This window comes from Acomys minous, assembly GCF_964271855.1.
Source record: "Acomys minous genome assembly, chromosome: 6".
NCBI lineage: Eukaryota > Metazoa > Chordata > Mammalia > Rodentia > Muridae > Acomys > Acomys minous.
Genome location: NC_140487.1, coordinates 65,851,067 through 65,873,320, shown reverse-complemented (window position 1 = coordinate 65,873,320; position 22,254 = coordinate 65,851,067). Strand labels below are relative to the sequence as shown.

The window sequence follows — 22,254 nt, the reverse complement described above, 5'->3', positions numbered from 1 at the left end:
GCAAAGGCTGATTTCAAAGCCTTTGCTGACCTCTTAGGGGAACATCTAAAGCCAGGTAAAAGCTGACAGATTTCTGTTTTATTCTTTCAATTTACATAATGCAAAGAAGCCCTGAAGATTCCTGGATTGCATATCTTAAACACCTTCCCGACAAACTGATGGATTCTGGGTAAGGACATTGCTTTCGGTACTTATCAGATATGAGCCCTGCAGGTTCCAAGGGATGGTTCCAAACCCACTATTACAGATGGCCCTGGCTAAAATCAGTGGAACACAAAGCAAAAAGACATGACTATGAGAAAGGAACTTATAGGAAGGTGGGACTGTCATAGTAGAAGTAGATAACAAATAGTGGGATGTGAGAATAACCAAAATGCATTATATATGAAAATGTAAAAAAAAAAAATCCAAAACTAAAACAAAACAGAAAAAAAAAGAAAGAAAATGTCAGAGAACAAATTTAATCAGTATACAAATAGTTTGGAAAAGCAAAGCAAAAAGTATCCTAAAAACTCTTGATGCCGTAGAAATTATCTTTAAAGTTCACATTGATCTTTACCTCCGCCCTCTTTTCACTCTTTTCCCTCACACACGAGGCACTCTTTTCCGTCTACATTTGGTTCTGTTATCTACAACTGTGGTCCCCAGTTGGCTTTATGTCTAAATTCCAAACTCTCATTGTCCTTGAAAGTAGAACCTCCGGGCAGTAACCTTCTTCTGTGCTGGAGCAGTGTGAAAGGAAAATATAGACTCCTGCTGGCCAAGAAAACGAGCGGTATGAAGAACAGTAGCTACACTTCAGGAAAGTCGGCAGAGAAGGAAAGATAAGGTTGGCTGGTGAGGCCAAAGCTCTGCATAGATAAAAAGGGGGCATTCATGTGCTCAGTCACTGGTTAGACTGCGCAGCGGTCATGCAAATGCACCTGTCGGATCAGATACTGCCTCTGACGATAAGGAGTGGAAATGAGTAGCAGTGCCAGCTGCTGTGTTCTGAACTCCTTCACCTCCCCGCATTGAGCCCTGCTTCCCACAGGCTGCTCCCAGGTGATTGCTGTGGGTGGCAGAGACAGCTGAAGAGAGTGACAGAGACTCTAGAACAACTTGATGGCTTCAATGAGTTTTTAAAAAAAATTTTTAATTAATTTATTCTTGTTACATCTCAATGGTTATCCCATCCCTTGTATCCTCCCATTCTTCCCTCCCTCCCATTTTCCCCTTACTCCCCTCTCCTATGACTGTGACTGAGGGGGATTTCCTCCCCCTGTATATGCTCATAGGGTGTCAAGTCTCTTCTTGGTAACCTGAGTTTTGGTAGGCTCTCCCTACTGTCTCGTACTCTTTCGCGGCATTTTCCTCCTTCCCGTTCACAACACTCCCACTTGGCGTAGGGCTTGGAAAGGCCTTCCTGCTTCTGCACTCTAGGCTCTCTTTTGCTTCTCTTGCCACATCTCCCTAGGAAATCTCTCAGACGTTAGTGTCTGCTTTTTGGAAAACCTATCCTGGCTCATCGTGGAACTGACTTGAGTGAATCTGCAGGATACAAACGATGGTGGGCAAAGAGAGATTCATCTCTCTGGTAATGGTCTCTCAAAAGTACCTTAGCATTCTGTTTGTTAGCCACAGGTCCTGTTGCTTGGTAACACCTTTTTTTTTTCTTGTCCTCCTAATGGAACTCTTGGCTTTGCCTGAACTCTGAACCTCACACTGAGCTCTCAATTTAAAGGCATCAAAGGCTTCTGAGGTTGCCTCCAGTCTGATTTCTGCTGCCGAAACATCGCTCACTTTGTGGACACCACAATAGCATAGTAACATCAACATTTTTTTTTCATTGTTATAACACCACTAAGGTCATAGCTCAGGAAACAGACATTTGTACTAATCAGTGCTGAAGGAAAAGTTCCAGAGACAATACTGTAAGATAACATGACAGTCTACTGAACTTCATTTCCCCATCCATCCAGGCCAAGGGGCTGAGAATTGTGTTTACTGGAGAGAGGAAATTCACAGGAGTTGAATTGCATCTCTCCTTTGCCTACTTGTTCTAGCATGGAAAGGCATCTCCACAAGGATCCCATACAGATCAGATCTCTGTTCTCTTTTATTCTGCCGGACAACACTGGTGGCCCCAGAAGAACAACATAAAGAGAGTCCAAGGAAATAATGGACACATATCCTCAATTTGAGAAAGGAGGGGGCGCTTGTTTCCTCCCAGGGATGATGGGCAGTTTTCTTTCTGATGATACAGAAACAAGGATTATGTAAATACCATGTGAAGTGTGACTCATCTGGAAGAGTCTTCATCCAAGTGTTCCACCCTGCTCACTGGGCATGGGATGATCAGTCTATAAAATGCTCGCCTTACAAACATTAGGACCATACTTTGATCACCAAAACTCACATGAAAAGGTGGATGTGGTAGCACCTGCATTTAATCCCAGCACTAGAAAGGCAGATGCCTGAGGCTGACCCCTGGCCTACACACACACACACACACACACACACACACACACACACACACACTACCAAAATAAGGAGATTCCAGTGTTGCAAATATTTCATTTGGGCAACTAGTGGGAGTTGAAGGTAATCACAAAATTGTCCAAAATGTAGATGTACTTCTATGCGCCTTTGCTGTGAGAATATCACCACTTGAATGTGTGTCCCACAAATACATCATCAACTAGTGAAACGACAGTCAGTTGCAGGTAAGTAAAAAGTCTTCAGCTCTTTCCTCACCACCTCCTTTTCCCTGACATGATGTCATAAGACTCAGGATATGATGGAGCATTACAATATAATAACGAGGGATAAAATAACAGGATACTCCTGCTGTTCACCTCCAGTCCCCACATTGATGGGCACTACTGGCTAAGTAGATCATAGTCTTTGAATTAAATGCAATACAGACAGGATAAAACTTAAAGGCTATACAAGGGAAGACAAGGGATTTCGATGAAGCATGTTGAGGGCAACAGTTGAAGAAAACTCTTCTATTTTTAATTCCATCATGTTTAGCTCACTCAATAAATTAGCTACAAATCAACTTATTAGTTTGTTTTAAATTTCCTATAAGAAAATGTAGGCTAAGATGGATCCATCTAACAAAATCATTGGGCCTTTTAAGAAAACCTTCTGTCTTGTCATGCCAATCTTTTATTTTTTTTTTAATTAAAGAAGTATGTGTGGGTATGTTTTGCCTATATGTATGTCTGTGCACCATGTGCATGCCTGGCACTTACAGTGGCCAGAAGAAGGTGTCAGATCTCCTGAAACTGGAGATATATACAGTTGTTGAGAACCATCAGGTGGGTGGTCCTCTGCAAGAGCAACAGGTGTTCTTAACTGTTGAGTCTGCAACGTCAATCTTCTTTAGAGACAAGTATTTCCCAGAGGTTGGAGTTTCTCCAATTTGATCATCACAAATTGGTATAGCTCCACAGATCTCTATATACAATGAATTAGGAAATGAAAAGTCTCTCTCCTTAAATCAGGGAGTAGAGTCCCTTGTCTTTCAATCTCAAGAAGATTTCATATGAGTTATCATTTTGAACTGGTCAATATTGTGAGTATGCAAGCGTTACCATTAACTATTATAATTATTTTTTAACTAGGTGATTGCAACAACTTAACGGTTGCTTGGCAACTAAAGAATCCTACCCACTTGTTCAGGATGAAACTAAACTAACCCTCTGGTAGACAAAGGGAAAAACAGAATAACATGAATTTTACAGCTTAGATGGTTTTAAGAGCAGAGAAGAAATAAATTGCATCTCATCTAGCTTGAATTGGAGCTGCCCAATTTAAGAACAAGTACTAATTAGCTGACAGGAAAGCTCAGCTGTGACTTGGCTAAAAATGGGACCTCTTGCAAATGTACTTAAAACTGAGTGTGATGGAGCTGATTCAGTTTGCATGTGGGAACTGCACACATACTCACAAAACAACACATGGAAAGAGTTTGGGCATATTTATAAAAACTGAAAGTGCATTTTGCTTAGAATATGGCCATCTAAATTCCCTATGATATCACCAAAGATGAAATCTGGGCTGGAGAGTTGAACTGAGGCCCTATGGGTGCAGCATCTCTACCTGCAAGTCAGCCTAACAACCAAGAAACAGATCTGGGAGTAAGAAAGGTGTCTTTAATAAAAGGAAGGGACTGGAAATGGGCTCTGAATACTTTTGAAACTTTGCCATGATGTTTGGGGGAATGTAATGACCTGGGGAGAAAACTGAAGCAATCATTTTAAAGCCTTGCATTAGTGGTGACTCCAAACCTTTCAAGTAACCGAATGGTGAATTTACATGGCCTATTTTAAAAACCATTGTGATTGAATTTAAAACTTTTTGTCTCAGTAAGCATAGTAGTTTTGATTTTATTTTTTTTCCTTTATTAATTTATTCTTGTTACATCTCAATGATTATCCCATCCCTTGTATCCTCCCATTCTTCCCTCCCTCCCATTTTCCCCTTATTCCCCTCCCCTATGACTGTTCCTGATGGGGAATACCTCCCCCTGTATATGCTCATAGGGTATCAAGTCTCTTCTTGGTAACCTGCTGTCCTTCCTCTGAGTGCCACCAGGTCTCCCCCTCCAGGGGACATGGTCAAATATGAGGCACCAGAGTATGTGAGAAAGTCATATCCCACTCTCCACTCTCCTGTGATTTTTAATGCTTAATTTAATTCACCCCATACTGTAACTTTCAGAGAAATAAAAAAATATATATAAATCTTAAAAAATACTGGAGCTGCAGTCATTTTTATTCATTTGTTTGTCAGGGCCTCCAGATACATCTCTGAGTGACTCGAACTCCTCATCCTCCTGCCTCAGCCTCCCCAAGTGACGGGATTGCAAGTGTGAGGCCCTGTGCTGACATTTCTTGATCATACTCATGATGATATACTATGGAAATTTATGCGACTCACAAATGACAGATACATCTTCAAGGAAGGAGGGCTCCGTGGGGCTAGGAGACAGTAGAGTGATTGCTCTCCATTTACTCTTGCACTTCTTTGCAGCCATTTCAATGTATTAATAATTCAACAGCAACACATGAAGTCATCTTTGACAGAAATTGTTAAACACATGTGAATCAAAGAAAAGCCATCTCACATCGTGAACAGAGTGGTACCAGGAGACATCTACCTGAATTTCAACCCCATCGTAGCCCCTTAGGTCATAAGTGGGCTCGGACATGGAGTACATCCCACTTTAATTATACTTTTCATGTGACCGAATGTAAATGAGCTGCAGCACATTGAATTCTAAGTCCCTCTCAGATACAAAAATATGGACACCCATATCTCTGATATAAAATGACATAGTATTTGCATAAAGCATATGCCTGTCTTCCTTCCTATGTACATTTTTATTTCCCTGTGTACTTTAAATCATCTCTGGTTAGCTTTTAATATGTTCTGTGAGAGAAGTGCTATATAAGTTGCGGTTACACAATAGTTCTCATGGAATAGTGAGAGAAAGTCTTCGTCTCTTCAGAGCTGCTACAGCTTTTGGGAGGGGAATCTCTGCTTTGGTGGTTGTCTGACCCACATGTGCAGACCCCACGGCTTTGGAGCACTGGTGCTGGTTAACTGAAATGGTCATGGTAAAGATCCTACGGTAGTCCTGCATGCTTTTTGCTGCATAGAGGATGATTATGGTGCCAGAAAACCCAATGATCGCCTTCAGTCACTTGTGCTTCTTCAGACTGCAGCTCAACACAGCATTTTTAAATTAGTCACATCTTCTGATTCATATAAACAACTGTTAATATGCCCAAGAAGGGATGCATGTAGCTATAAAGATGGCTCAGACGTGAATTTGACTACCAAAACTCACATAGTAGGGAAAAAAAAAACCAACCCCTGAAAGTATCCTCTGGCCTCCATATGTGTGTCATGGCCTGCTCACCCACTCCCACACAGATCAATAACTCAATTGATACGTTAATTATATGTAAAAGGAGAAAAAAGAAATTATAGCTATGTTCACAGATCTTTCTAAAGCAAGTTTTGATATTCAAATTGCTTCAGAAATTTCTCCTACATTTTAATTTTCAAAATTTGTTCTCCAAATGTTCTTTCTTCTTTATTTTCCTTTTCTCTTCTAGCATTGAAGATGCACATTTGCTCTTTTGTTTTTCCTTTTTCTTGTTTTTCTCTTCCAATCTGACTGTCTCCCAGAAAGCTTCCAAGTGCTTACTTAGCCTTAGGGTTCAGGTATCTTGCATGCATTACTAACACTGGCCACGAGGTGGAGGTGGTGACACACCTCTGGGAAGGCAGGGCTCTATTTAAATTGGCACTGTGCCCTTGGAGATTCTGGCTCTTTAGAAGATGGACAGTAATTATTTATTACAGTTAGCTAATTTAGAAACATGAGGTAAGTGTATTCATGTCATAAATTACCTCCAGCAAAAGTGTTTTCATATCACCTCCGGCCACTGTAATTGGCAACAGACAAAGAAACAGCATGTTTGCTCTCGGCATATTCTAGCTTAACAGGCCTCTTGCCTCTCTACCGTTCTGTGCTGTGTCCAGGTGTGCCCTACATATTAACACAGGCGTAACATTCACACTGTTCTGTACACAGTGAGGGTCCTTAGAAACTGGACAACAATCTGGGTTGATATTGAAGAAGAGAGCAAGGCTGGCTGCAAACAACAGAATGTGCCGACTATCAAAATCCTTCAGGAAGGGTTTCCTGTCCCAGTGGCCATGAATCCAGAGATGCCCCTAACATACGCAGTCTTTACAACAGAGTTACAGGTTATATTCTTCATTTATTGAAAAATTTGAGAGTGCAAAATTGCAAAAGCAATAACATGTTTGAAGAGTGGGTGTTTTGTTTGTCAGGGAATAGACTACATACATTTAAACACAGAATAGATTAGTTAGTCAGCAGGTGACCTAGCTTGGTGTGCACATGGATTTGTCAACATCTTGCACTAGGAATGATTAGGAGGCACCAGAGTGTGGTTTGGTATTTGCCAGACTTGAATTAAATTTAACTCGTGTCTCAGTATTTCTTAACCTCTAGGCCCCTGTTCCTTATCTGTAAAGTGAAGATCAAATGTTTTTCTTAACAAAGTCTTTGTGAGTACTAGAAATAATGCCAACAATGCACAACCACAGCACACTGAGCTCACTTTTATGAAGTTTTGCCATGTTTGTGCAGCTCCAGGCACTCCTATTTTCCTGTCTTTCACTAGATTTTGTTTTATGAGCGCTATCTCCCTCTCCCTCCCTCCCTCCCTCCCCCCCCCCTCTCTCTCTCACACACACACACACACACACACACACACACACACACACACACACCATTCCTCACCCCAGTCTTCACTAGCTCACACAGGGAATTCATCATTCTTACCCCCAACTCTCCTTCAGTTATGCTCTAAAGGAAGCCATTCACTCTAATACAGAGTGCTACCAATCCTTGGTTTTATGATGAGACTCTAAAGCTATTGTAACATCAGAAACCACCTCAAACAAAAGTACATTATCTGGTCACTGTACCCAGATGCATCCAAAGACATATGAGGGTTGCTTGACAGCAGGTTCTAGTTGGACAATTCAGGCTCAGCCCATTTGTCTCTTCTCTACTCTCCATCATGTTCACGACACTCTGCATATTCACACACCCCCATAACATTCGCAGCATCCTGAGGCCACTGAGAACATCTTATAATCTACTGCACTTCCAGGCTTAGCCAAGACAGACTCAAAGTTATGGAGAACACATCTTATTCATCCACAACTGAGCAAGATCCTCTAACACAAAACCGACTTTATACTAAACTGGTGAATATTTGTAGGCTACCTTTTTCTTAACAAATATATCTTATTATGAACTTATTAACTGAGCATATGTCACTTATAACCTGATTAACCTAAATGATAGGAAAAGGAAATTAAAGAATACAGTAACAAAACCGTAAGGGTATCAGTTCCAAGGAACAATTCTCCTGGGGTAATCAGCAGGATTTCTTCTGCTGGAATCTGGAGCAACTAGAACCCAGAACCTCAGCAGGACCTGGAGCCCCGAAGCCTCTAGTGGTTCTCTCTAGGAGCATCCTGAAGTGGAGCAATGAACAGCCAAAACTACCCCAAATCTCCAAAGGCCCCACCTCCAGTTTGGGGATCATTTATGTATCTCCTCCCAGAGTGCATTCACTGGTCTTTTCAGCTGGCAACAATCAAGCTCCTGCACACACGAGGTGGTTTGCCTTCTATCGGATTAACCTTGCCTGTTCTCACAAGACCATTCGGGATCCCACATAGGGATCATAATAAAATCAGATTTATCTCTCCTTCGACTATTTCATACACACAGATCAGGGTGTTTTCTAGACATGATGAAATGCGGAAACACAAACCATGGAATTAAAAACAAATGGCCAGCACAGACTATTATGGAATCTATCCGTTGTTCACTTCCCAGAAGTATCAGAGAGCACTGAACATGCGTTGCCAATCTGGAAGAAATCAATACTTAAAAATTGAAATGTGTTTCCTAATAGAGCAGATTGCATCGTAAGGATGAGAAGCCATAAGTTAAAATACTGTAAATCAGACTATTCTCAATGGGAGACTGAATGCATTTTCTGCCCATGAAGCCATCTTTTCTCTCCTTCTGTAGGTTTCATGGCCTTAAGTTGACTTAACACCTAATTACTATCCAGTTTCTCTCCATTATTCCCACCTCTCTAGTCCCCTACACATGTACACAAACACACAGCATGTTAAGCAAAAGGAAGGAATTAAAATATAATCCATATACACATCAAGAGATGGGCCAATACATGCCACTAGATACTGTCAACCCTTTTCACTTGTGATTACTCTCTGAAAGTCTAATATAACTTTTCTATCAAACAGTTCATTCCAATAACACACTAAATCTCAGCAATGTGGATCCAAGTGGCTTACAGTTTCTCCCTTGCCCTCTTGCAAACAGGCTATCTAGTCACTACTGTCAATGTCTTTATTTTGCAAGAAATACCTAAGACTGGGTAATCTGTAAGTGAGGATTTATTTAGCTTTACTTAGCTCATGGTTTTAGGAGCTCAAAGGGCACAAAGAGTATGATAAAAAATAATGTCCAGCCACCTTCTGGAATGGCCTTCTTCTTACCTTGTGCTGTGACAGAATACATTACAGTGGCACAAAGCAAATGTGCTCACTCAGGTCTCACTGGTCTTATAAAAGCACAAATGATTCACAGTTTCCAACCCTCAAGTCATCATCTATTCCCATTTGCCTCCTGTCTTAATTCCATTTCCAATGCTGTGCGAAAACACCCCGACCAAAGGCAACATGATGGAGCAAAGGTCTCCTTAGCTCACAGTTCCAGGTGATGGTCCATCAAGGCAGGGAATTGAGGCAGCATCACATGATCACATCAGCAGTCCAGAGCCAGGAAAGGATGAGTGCCTACACTCTCACTTGCGCAGCTCACAATGTTTCTTCTTAAGCACCTCAGGGCCTACCTTGAGTGTTCCATGAAGTGCTCCAACCAACATTCAGGGTGAGCCTTGACTCCTCAATTAACACAATTACCAAAACCCCCTCATGCCATGCCCATACATAGCCAATGTGATTGTCTCTAGGATTGAGACACTCTTGCCAGGTGATTCTGAACTGTGGCAAGCTGACAAATTGATCATCAGGTCTTTTAAGGGCCAGAGTAAATTCCGTCAGTGTATGGAATTAAGCTTAGGTAACATAACCTTCCAAGGCAATGATTCTGGTGACACCTGTGAAGTATAACACTCTCTTCTTCTTTAACATGGCTTGAGCCTCATGATTCCCACTTATAAGCAGAACTCAGCACACTAAGAGTGACAGTGACTATCCGGGTTGGTCAGACAGTTGTCCTGCTCTGACTCCATGTCCAGCATGCTGCTTCTGTGATGGCTTTGTAGCTCCCTCAGAGGCAGCCTTTCTTGTTCTGACTTTGTGGTCCTATTATAGATAAATTAGCAAATCCCTGTTTGTCACCATTCATCTCTGCTTTCTCTGTTATCTATATTTCAACAATCCTTCTATGTCCATTAAAATTCTTACCAGAATTTGACCATCTTTTCTGATTTCTAATGGTTCTACAAGCATTGTAACCAATTTTCTATATCATCATACACTTTCATATTATTATAAATGGTTTCTTTCTCTGCTCTTCTTCTTCTTCTTCTTCTTCTTCTTCTTCTTCTTCTTCCTCTTCCTCTTCCTCTTCTTCTTCTTCTCCTTCTTGGTTTATTTTTATTTTGTTTTGTGTTGAGGGTTTTATCTGCTTGTTTGAGTTTTATTTTTGTTTGGAGGTGAAGGTGAACCATAATGCAGTTCCATATATTGGACCCAAATTCTGTTGAACTATGTGGATTAGGACAATAAATGTAGAAAAAATGCATGAATGATCTCATATGATTATTCCATATTTGATATTCACCAATGACACCATATGCACATGTTTCTTTGACTGTTACACTTTTTTTCATTTCCTCAGACTCTGAAGAAAAAGACTTATAGAGATTGTATATCTGATGTTCAGCCACATGAGGTAGGGCTGGCAGAATAGAGTCAGAATCTAAGCTGGCTATAAATTTCATGTTTTTCACTAACCAAGGTAAAAATGAGATTTGGAGCAACTCAAACAAACAAACAAACAAAACTAGGCCACTGGAAAAGCTGTTCTTCCTTACGCACAGCTCCTCTAACAATACTGTTTTCCCACTGACATGTTAGCGTGTTCTAGGAGCAAAAGGACAGGACAGCATCTCACTCATAAGGAGGAGAAGAATAAACAAACATGGTTGAAGACTTTTACCTTTTGAAATAAGGCTCTTAGGGGGAATTCCTGATTATATCTTTCCAAATGTCCTCATGGCTTGTTTAATAGCAGCTGAATAAAATGTTTGCTTAAGACTAGAAATGCACACTAGATTAACCCTGAAGGAGGCATGCCCTAGTGGAAAGTAAGCACAGAAACACTCGGGAGCCCACATTTTCTGCCTGCTGATGCTTGATTTCATTCCAATTATCAAGTCACACATCACCAATCCCAGAAGCTGTCTTTTATCTCTTGGCTCACAAATACACTGAATGCCTTTGCTCAATAATCCTGGAGTTGTCCATACACAACCCTCTGAGAACCTCAACACAATGTTCTGTTCACTGACATCTTCCTCTCCCTCTCTGGGATAAACTCTTTAATGAACAAATAAATCTGGATTCCACCCCTGAACTGTCAGAATATAGCATAATGTTGATAGCTTCTCCCTGCCCAGTGTATGTGTGTGCATGTGTGCATGTATGTGAAAGAGAGAGAGAGAGAGAGAGAGAGAGAGAGAGAGAGAGAGAGAGAGAGAGGGAGGGAGGGAGGAGGGAGGGAGGGAGAAAGAGACCCAAGGAAGAGATAGAGAGGATTTGGAGAGATATTTGGAAAGGAACAGAATAAAGAAAGAGGGATGTAGTAAAGAGAGAAGGAAAGGGAGATGATCCAATCAAAGCAGTGTGAGATGGGACTAGATGAGGACTCCACCAATTTGTGTCTTTCCTACTAAGGAGTCTGTTGATAGTGCTTTTGTGTTACAGCCATAGAAACATCAGATTATCCCTATTTTGAAAGCTAGCTTTAATCCTCAACTTGAAGAAAAAAAACACTCTAGAATCACCTGGGAATAGAGGCTGAATGAGAGATTGTCTACAATGCTTTGGTTTGTGGATAGGAAATTGTCTTTTATTTTTTCTGAGACAGGTTTTCTTTGTGTAGGGTTGGCTATCCTGGACTTGCTTTTGTAGACCAGAATGACCTTTGAGCTCACAGACCTTTGCTTCCTCAAGTGCTAGGATTACAGGCATGTACCACAGCATATGGCTGGGAATTGCCTAATCAAGTAAATTGATATGACAAGACTAGATCACTGTGGGTGACACCATCCCCTTGTACAAGAGTGGAGAAGTCTAGTAGAGCACAAACAAGTAAGGGAGCATACACACACACACACACACACACACACACACACACACACACATTTCTCTTTGCTGTAGATGGTGCTTGTGACAACTATCTGAAATTCCTACCTTGATTTCACAACAAGGATGGCCTGTAATCAGCAGTAAGATGAAATAAACTCTTTTCACCTATAAGTTTTTGTTTGTTTGTTTGTTTTGGTTTTTGTTGTTTTGTTTTGGTCAGGACCAATTATCATGGCGATAGAAATAAGACTAGAACAGTTTCTTTTACAATTGTGGCTGTCTGTAAAGATAGCTGATGGCCACTTGGGGAAAAAATGAACATATTTTTACTGGATACAGTCTCATTGTGTTGTGTCACAGAATCCTTCTTTCCATTTGGATACCACAGCCTGTCTTTGCAGTTGATAAACAGTGGACTTAAGTGCTAGCTCGAATCTCGATCCTGCAGGAAGGATCATGACTTTCTGTTAGAGTGACTGCCTTTACCCTTCTCCTTCATGCTTTTGAGTATGTATTCTAAGAGATGCTGTTATGATCATCTTACCCATAAATATCATGTTCTATTATCCATCTTTAAAATGTATTGTTCATATTACTTCTCTGATATTCCAACCATTCTCCCTAGTAAGATAGGTGAGTATATTTCCCATCTAATAGTTAATTCATTTGTCCTCTGCTGTTGTGGCCAGATGTGTGTCCTGCTACTAGAAAGCCAGCACTGAAACAGTGGCTCCTAAAAAGCCATCCCAAAGTAATATCCTCTTTAATAAAACTTGTGAAAATGACCTTTCCTGATATAACGTCCTGAAGGCCTCTGAGTGCAGGATCAACTGGTAGAATTTTCCGTCTAATGTAGTAGATCAATTACAGCATTTTCATTTCTAAACCGTATGCTCCCTCCTTCCATAGTTTTCCAGCTACATGTGGCAGGTGTCTTACTGTAATGAAAGTTATTGTTTCTTTGAAAACTTTTATGAGTCAGCAAATGGCATATATTAGACTCATGTTTCTAGACCACTCACTAAAGTGTTAAATTCTGCATGATGGAGGAAGGCCTCTAAATCTACACTTTCCCTTGCTCAGCTGCATGTTCTAATCACTCCCCTTATGTCCCATTCTCTGAATACTGCCACCAGCCACATCTTCTCTGGTGCATGCCAGGCCAGACTTTCTGTAGCTTTGATGAATAAAGTCCTCACTTTTTTTTGTTACCTTAGCTTTCAAGTTTATGTTGATAGTCAAATCTATAGTTATCCTTTTAGAGGAAGATGAGATAGAATCAGATTATGAGCAAGGCAAACATTGTCTTCTAATATATGAGATGGCTGTAGATGAGTACTCCCCTAACATTCTGATGCCTATCTTCCCTAGTGAGGAGTTCATTGATGGTGCTTTTGTTCTACTGTTTCATAAATATCCAATTATTCCATTAGAGATAGCTTTAAGTGTCAACATGGGACAACCTAGAATCACTTGGGAAGAAATTACTTGAGCTTTGCTTATTCCTGAAGTAGCAGAAGGGAAAAGGGACTATATATTCCAATAGGAGATCAGGTCATTGATTCAAGTCAAATACATTGGTTTGAATGATAATGACACATGGTTTGAATGATAATGACACATTTAAGGCCCATATATTTAAATGCTTGGTTCCAAGTTCACTGAACTGTTTGTGAAGGTCAGGACATGTGGTCTTGTTGGATGAGGTATATCATTAGAAGTAATCTCTGAGGTTTCAAAAGCCCATGCCACCCTCAATTAGTTCTCTCCCTCTCTCCCTCTCTCTTCTCTCTCTCTCTCTCTCTCTCTCTCTCTCTCTCTCTCTCTCTCTCTCTCTCTCTCTCTCTCACACACACACACACACACACACACACACACACTGCTCTTACTCTCTATCTCTCTCATCTCTTGATCGTCCTCTCTCTGCCTTGTGCTTGTGGATTGAGATGTGAGCTCTCATCTAGTGATTCAACGTCATGCTTGCCTACTTCCTAACATGTTCCACACCATAATGGTCATGGACTCATGACAGCAAAAAATAAAGAAAAGAAAGAAATGTACTTAGCACACCACAGAATATTGGTATTCAAAGCTCTCAATTTCATCATCACAGGTATCTTCATATAAAGATTAAAGGGTAATGATCTCACCACCCTCAGATGGATTGATACTGGTCACTTCAAGTATAATACTTTGCATTAAATTCAGTGTTTATAATCAGACAATCCATAAATCTTAGTCAGGAGAATGAGGATGAGCTTTACACTGAGTTTCATGCCACCCTGAGCTACAGTGTGTGTGTGTGTGAAAACGATGTCACAAATAAGAAAAGAGAAAACAAGTGACTCAAGTCCTGTAGGTTGCCTCAGTTTTCACTCAGCTTCCTCTCTTGCCACGTGAGTCCTCCTGCATGCACTCTTTTCATTTGCGTGGCACTTATCACACTATCCCCATAAATGGGACAAAATAAAAATATGTTCTGTCCTACTCTTTGCACTTCATAATGGGGAGAAAACTGAACTTCCCATCTTTATAAAGTACCTAACTCTGAGTATTTTCTATAGCAACAGAAAATGTAGTAAAATACTCTCTAACTCTGATACATAGCTGAAAATAAACTGAAGCTATTACTTTATTCCCCAATAATGTTACTTAGAAGGATATATCAAGATAGAAAGTCCTTACTTTTCTTGTGTCTTTGAATTTCTGAAATACCAGCCCACAATGGGGAAAAAAATCTCAACAGCTTTATGTCCTTCATGGCCTAATCATTAGAAGGTCTGTCAGTAACTCCAAAGAGGCACGTTCATTGACATCTGACCAAAGAATAGGCATCCACCTCCAGATTCCCTGCCCTGTTTGGGGTCCATTTCTCATAGCAGCTTACTTGGACAGAGTTTTCTAGAAATAGAAATGGAGTCCTGTATGCCTGCGGAAGCAATTTGCTGTACATGTTCTCTCGGTAAAGGAAGGGAAGAAGCAGGACTACACAGGAAAAGGAAGCTAGCCAAGGCTACTGTTTTAGCTAAGCCTGCATTATCTTAGAAGAGTGTAACTAGTGACTGGTAGAGGGATTAACCATATAGAGACACTGAAAAGTACTTTTTGACAGATTTGGTCTTCTGTTGAAACAAATCACATGACTTTATGCCTTTATGCCAACCACTTGTCCTGGGCAGAGGAAGAGCAAAATATAAACTTCTATCATGAAATGGCTACTGACAGACAAGAAATTTCCCAGAAGAAGGTAAGGCTATAGGTAGGTAGTGTGCAGTGCTAAGAAAAAAGAAAATACAAGACCTCCCTGGGGGACAGAGGTAGATGAGGAAAGGAGAACTGGGCTCCCAGATATGGTGACTTCTTATTCACAGATGACACTGTAAGAACTGGGGGAAGACACATGGGAAAGCATCTAAACAGGACTAATGGGGAGTGAAGGGAGCCAGGGGCCCCATAATGACCCAAGCCAACATCTGGTTAATGAACTTCCAGCTTTGGCTTCTCCCATCCCAACCGGAATAAAGCTATTACATTTCTACCTTCTGAGGCTTGACTGCCTAAGCCTTTGTGCCAGGGAATGAGCTTAGTGAACCCTCATATGACCACTAGCACACCAGTTACACTATAAAAAGTAAAATTAAAATGAATCCTAAATAAATCAAAATTATTTTCAAAATATGGGCCAAAGAGAGGCAATCCCAGACAAATGAGAGCATTGGTAATGACAGACGAAATATACAGGAAATGCAAAGGAAGTTCTTCAATCTGAAGAGAAGGTTCAGTGAGTGAATTCTTGCCTAGCAATGAGTGCCTGGGTTCATTTATTAGCACACACACACACACACACACACACACACACACACACACACACACCTTAAGAGACAACATGAATTACTAGCTGCCATCTCTTCTTCCTTCTAAATGTTTTCCTCTAACATTATATGAAATCTCACAACTACTTCCCCCAAGCCTAAACTCTTGAATTGCCTCTCATTTTTAAAATTCTGCATGAAGAGAAGTCATTTGGGAGGGGTCGGGGACTATTGGACTTTGTAGTTAGAAATTTTAGATTGGGATAAATTTGAACAGAAATAGCAGTTTTCAGCAGCAGTAACACACAACAACTATTCTTAGAATATATAATTTTATTTTTATTTGTTTGTGTTTTTTATACCTGAACCAAAGAGGGGAAGCTTATGCAATACTCTGAGGTTCAAGAGAAGAAGTATTCCATATTCTTATTCCCAAATATCCTGGATACTACCAAGAATTCCCAGTGGAAATGTTTGCCATGTACCCCATCACCATTCTAGATTGTTCTGTGAAAATATACAAACAATGCCGCAGTCAGAGTTGAATAATGACAATTATAATATAATCTACAAATAGAAGGAGAATCCAAGGGTTTTTAAATGTAGATTGACATCTTGTCATATATACGCATAGAAATAGAGAAGATGTCTTAGCAAAACTGAGAATCAAAGTGAACACGGTATACTTTGTCGAGGGCCCTTCTCACACTCCATCTTTCTTATCATTTTTTCTTTCCTCTAGGAAATACATCTTCATAGTATTGGTCTAATTGGATCCTTAGGAGACTGTGTTTCCTTGGTCTAGTTCCTCCAGTGCCTTCAAGAATATTCAGCCTTGCACTCAACAATGGAAAGTGGAAGACACAAAGCCTGTAAGGTTCTAGTCAGCAGAAAGAGAGATGCATTTGCTGTACGTTGGGAAGGGTCTTGGAATAGACCTTCCATGACATGATTGAAATTGAGTACAAGATGCAGATTTTACTGTAACTTTAATGGAACAAGAGGAGTTGAGATTTGTATAGGATATGCCACCTAGGAGTAACCAGGGGAAGAGCTAATCCCTGAGGAGCAGACAGCAACGCTTCACTCCGTCTCTAAGGGCTTCTTTGACTTTATCATTCCGAAGAGTGAAGATGAAGGGGTTCAGGAAAGGAGTTACCACAGAAACCAACAGAGATGCCACCCTGTTGTACTCAGCTGCCTGTGTCTGCTTGGGTTTCACATACAGGAACAGGCAGGTGCCATAGCCAATTACAACAAAGGTGAAGTGGGAGGCGCAGGTGGAGAAGGCTTTCTGCCGGCCTGAGGCTGAAGGGATCTTGAGGATGGTGGAGATGATATATGTGTAGGAGACAATTGTGGGGATCAAGGATCCAACAATAATGAAGACAGCCATTAAGAAAAGAATTAACTCAGTGAGAGAGGTGTCATTACAAGATAATTTGAGCAATTGACCCCGGTCACAGTAAAAATGATCCAACAGATTTGATTTGCAGAAAGTAAACTGGAATGTGGCATAGACTGGCCAGATTTCAGAAAGGAAACCAAACACCCAGGACACAATCACCACCCAGATGCAAGTGTGGCCATTCATGATAATGTTGTACCTCAAAGGGTTGCAGAGAGCCACATAGCGGTCCACAGCCATCGCTCCAAGCACTGCAAACTCTGCAGTTCCCAGAGAAAGGTAAAGGAAGAGTTGGACAACACATCCAGTCAGAGATATTGTCTGGTTTCCAGGGACGAGCAGCCCCCAAAGCATCAAGGGAACAATTGTGGTTGTTACCAGGGTCTCCAGGAGAGAGAGTTGGCTGAGGAAGTAATACATGGGTGACTGTAGTCGCTTATCAATACAGATGATCGTGATGATGATCATGTTTCCCAGCAGTGTCACTGCATAGAAGAAAAAGAATACGGCAAAAAGAACATAGTGTAGTTTTTGTGATCCAGGGAAGCCTAGAAGGCAGAATTCAGTGGCACTAGAGAGATTGTCCATCCTTTATTTTGACTTTTGCTTCCAAGTTTTTGATCTGATCAAAGAGATACTTCTGGGCATAAGATGGTTCTTCTTTATTCTAGGTTAACTGTACAGAAGACATAAAGACATTCCAGAGAAAAATCAATGTATAGAAATTTGCATGCCAGATCTCCACAACACCACACAGAGCCATGCAAAGGTCAATAGAAAAAACTCACTATCTAGGCCAAGTGTTTTTGCCACACTCAGATTTTAAAACATTACAGGCCATCAATATCACCACATGAAAACTCTGGGATGAGCGATGATTTCCCAAAGCAGTTTTTTTTTTCTTTTCTAGCTGTGTTTAACCTCAAAGTCCTAGAAATCATGAAAGACAATAGCTGGTATGTGTAAGATCCTAAACTATCAGAAGCTTTGGCACCTTGGTCTGTTTGTTCCTCACTTCTTATCTGTCACCTCCTCAAAAAAACTCTTCCCATTGACCCTTTGCCAGACAAGGAATCATGTTCGTCAATAAACTCTAGTTTTCTTCACAGCACTTATTTCCTGATATTACTCTCCTTATTTAATATTAAACTATGTAACTCTGAAGAGGAGAAGTGGGAGAATCCCTGCCCTGTGGATTGTATAGCCAAAGAGAATATATGTGCTAAACCACACATCAGAAAAGTAAATGGGAAAGATCTACTTAATAATACATAATAATTAGCTCACTAATTGTACCATAAAGAAAAGATGACTAGGAAATTCAGTTGTATTTATTTTTCCTTTATTGCATTGGAATGTATTCTTTAAAAACAAGAACATCTTCAAGCCTGTGTTTAAAACTGATGCATATTATTTACACATATATGCATATACAATACATATCATATACACATATGTATTTAAGACAATGTATTTGACCAACAAATATAGTGTAGGAATTTTCAGTCCATGAATGCAAGAGGGGATGACAAAGGTTAACTAGTACTTGTCCTGGACAAGACTAGTTCAGCCATATCCCGTCAGTCTTACTCACTTTAGTTTCCGCTGCTGTCTAGCATCTGCCTTGTCCTTCCTCCCTACCCTTCCTTTTAATTGCCCTCTCTCTTTCCCTTTGGCTGTATTATTAATGCATTGTCTCATATGCCAAGGATAAAATGGATGGGAGGGATCAATGTCTGATTTCCTTTCAAATCCTCTCTTTGAAGAAAATGAAGAAAACAATCTGAGCAGGGAGAAGTCCTCTGATCACTAGTTAGGCAGGACAGAGATGAAAGGGCTGTATGGAGGATGTCCGCTGAGACAGTCCACTCTGAATGCCCCTCCCCTAACAGCTCTAATTTTCCACCTTCTACAAGACATCCAAGTACCAGACTTCCCACCCTAATCTCTCTCATTTCTCCCCGACAGAGACAGAATTTTAATGAAAGTACTGACCTCTTTAGAGGGGCTTCACGTTGCCTCTGATGTTCTGTGGACTAAGCAGAAATAAATCCCTGCCTGGCTAGTGCTGAGTCATGAAAGCAGCTGGAGCCTCCACTCATGGTGAAGATGGTGAAAGGGGTCTATCTATGCAGCAGCTTAGTAGAAGCCTGGCAATGAAAATGTACGGACTTGAGGATTTGTCCCTCTCCTCTCTTCCCTCTGCCCTTTCTCTTTTTCTCAAGGGAACTTAGTCACTGAGATATGTCTTCTTAATTAACCCAAGTTCAGACAAGGTCCCTCAGCAATCCATCTGGGGAGATCATAAAATAAAGTTTTAGTTATTTTCATTTTTAGCCAATTATGTTGCAGAACTTTCTCAAGTCTCTTCATAGGGAGACTGAAGTCTTGCTGATGGGGGACCTCTTAGTCTAAGGTTGATGCCTTCCTCACAGTGCCCCAAGGCCTGTTGTTTGGAATGTGTCTAAGACTCTAAACAGTTCGTCTTCTCAGTTCATTATCTCAGCCTCTTCCCGTGCTTCTAAGTTATTCAGAACCTGAGTCTGGTCCGTTCACATGGAGACACCGTAGTTTCCATTTATGTACTACTATGCACTAGTATTTCCCAATGCCTGTGTCTCAGGCTCAGTGAAAGCCTTAACTTGACTTCAAATCTTTCATGAATTCTTGATTCCTTGTTTATGAGTTCTCTGGGTTGGTTCCTTTGGGATCGCTGAGATCTGGAGATGCTATTTTGTTGTTTTGTTGTTTTGTTGCGTATGATTTTAGGCTGTCTTTTAGGCATCTTGCCGTCTCTGTTTTTGGCAGGTAGCTTCCTGAGTTAGGTGGAGGAGTCTGGGGATAGATTCACCTTTTTCCTCATGATTTCCCTAGGCTAGAAGCTCTGATGCTTCACTGGTCTGGATGGCAGGAGGCTAGCTGTGTTTCTCACAGCCAGGCTACCAAGAAGAGACTTGATACCCTATGAGCACATACAGGGGGAGGGAATCCCCCTCAGTCACAGACATAGGGGAGGGGAGTAGGGGGAAAGCGGGAGGGAGGGAGGAATGGGAGGATACAAGGGATGGGATAACCATTGAGTTTTAATATGAATATATTAATAAACTATATTTAAAATAATAATAATAATAATAATAATAATAATAATAATAATAATAATAATAATAATAATAAATCCTTCATGAAGCCTGGCACACCCGTCCCCTTTGTGTAACAGTGGGTCTTACAGATAGTCCCCAGGTTTGGTGGGCCTGCAGGATGCCATGGAACTTGGCATGGTGCCAAGAGGTGGAACTTGCATGTTCCACCAGCAAGTCTTATCACATGCTATAGAACGTCTCAGGTTTTCCCTCTTCTAAATATATGCATATCTGCATGTGCTCCAGCAAGGTTCTTGACATTCCTCTTTTTTTTTTCTATGTTGTGTTGCTGAGTCCCAGGTGGACCACTTCCAAGTGGGGAAAGCAGAAGGAAGCTTCTGAAGACAGCTATGCTCACAACCTGGAAGAACTGACAAAATGCAAATCGAAATCTGTTGGGCGCTGGAGAGAGCAGAAAATGTGTGCATTATAAAACATTTGCCTGAGTTTAGGTTCTCATTTTAAGTGTGCCTTATTCATTTTGAAATGTCAATCGACACCTAAAGGGATAAATCGGGAATAATTTTATTTCCTGATTTTTTAAAATCGCGAAAGCCCAAGCAGCTTGCCATGTAATTTTAGAGAAATTTCTAACTATGGATCTCCGTATTCCTTTAAAGAGAGTGCTATGAAAATCTGTTGCATAACCTTTCCCTTCTTAACTTAACAATATAGAAAAGACACAGGCAATTCCATAAAAACATGTATTATTGCACCATTTTCTTTACATGATATTTAATTATATTGATGATTTATTCTTCACTGACAAACATTTTACTGGTTTTTGTGGTTATTTATGCTTATCATTTTTTAAAATACCATAAGTATTCTTAGATATTTATAAGCATACACAATTATTTTTTTCTGAAATAAATTTCTGCAGCTGGAATTTCTAGGTCAAAATGTAGAAGAATTGAAACCATTGCTTTCATCTGGCAAAAAAAAAAAATTGTACTCCAACAGATTTGAATTCTCTCTCTCTCTCTCTCTCTCTCTCTCTCTCTCTCTCTCTCTCTCTCTCTCTCTCTCAATAGGATTTCTCTGTGTAACATCCCTAGCTTTCCTTGACTCACTTTGTAGACCAAATTGGCCTTGAACTCACAGAGATCCACCTGCCTCTGCCTCCCAAGTACTGGGATTAAAGGCATGTGCCACCATGTCCAGCTGAATTCACTCTCTAAAATGACCCACTGACCCACTCTAAAATGAGTGTATAATTAAATTTTTATTGTAGTGAATTTTAGAGAATAAATTAAAATACCTTAGAAAAGAAGCCAGTTGATGCACCTTATAAAATGAGAACTCTCAAACAATAAGAGATACCTACTGATTCAAAAATAAACTGACTATCCTTATGTATGTTAAACAAATGAAATTCATAGCTAAAACCTTCCTACACAGAGAACTGCAGATCCAGATGGCCTGACTGATATAGCCTATCAAATATTTAAGTTTAAAAATACATGCAAATCTTACACTTCTAGTCTTCCAGGAAGTTGAGAAGGAAACACTTTCCAATTAATTTCATTAGGTCAGACTGATCTCCACCTCAAAGACTTTATAGGAAAATAACTCTACTTAACAACATTGTGATGAGCATAGAAGAACGTGAATAGTTCTAAATCCAGCAGCATGCAAGGAGAATCCATAATTAAAATGTTGTGATTTTATCCTAGAAATGCAAAGTTGATTTAATACGAGATAAATTATTAATTAAGAATGTTAATAGAATCAAAGAGGGAACCTATTAACTATCTCTAGAGGATCAGGAAGGACATTGGAAGTAAATCAGCATCCACTGATTGAGAGCTCTGAGCAAACTAGAAACGGAACAAATCTTCCTTAAACTGATAAATACAATCCATGAAAAAGCCTAGCACTAAATACCATCAAATTTATTAATGAAAGACTTAAT

General features: G+C 40.3%; 1 protein-coding gene across 1 annotated transcript; it reads right to left on the bottom strand.

Moving 5' to 3' along the window:
- Positions 1-16,845: 16,845 nt before the first annotated feature.
- Positions 16,846-17,787, bottom strand: LOC311599012 (olfactory receptor 9A4-like; the record flags this gene model as incomplete). The annotated part of the gene is made up of 1 exon (XM_084784711.1): positions 16,846-17,787. The coding sequence occupies one exon, from the start codon at positions 17,785-17,787 to the stop codon at positions 16,846-16,848; it is 942 nt and encodes a 313-aa protein (XP_084640837.1).
- Positions 17,788-22,254: the final 4,467 nt, after the last annotated feature.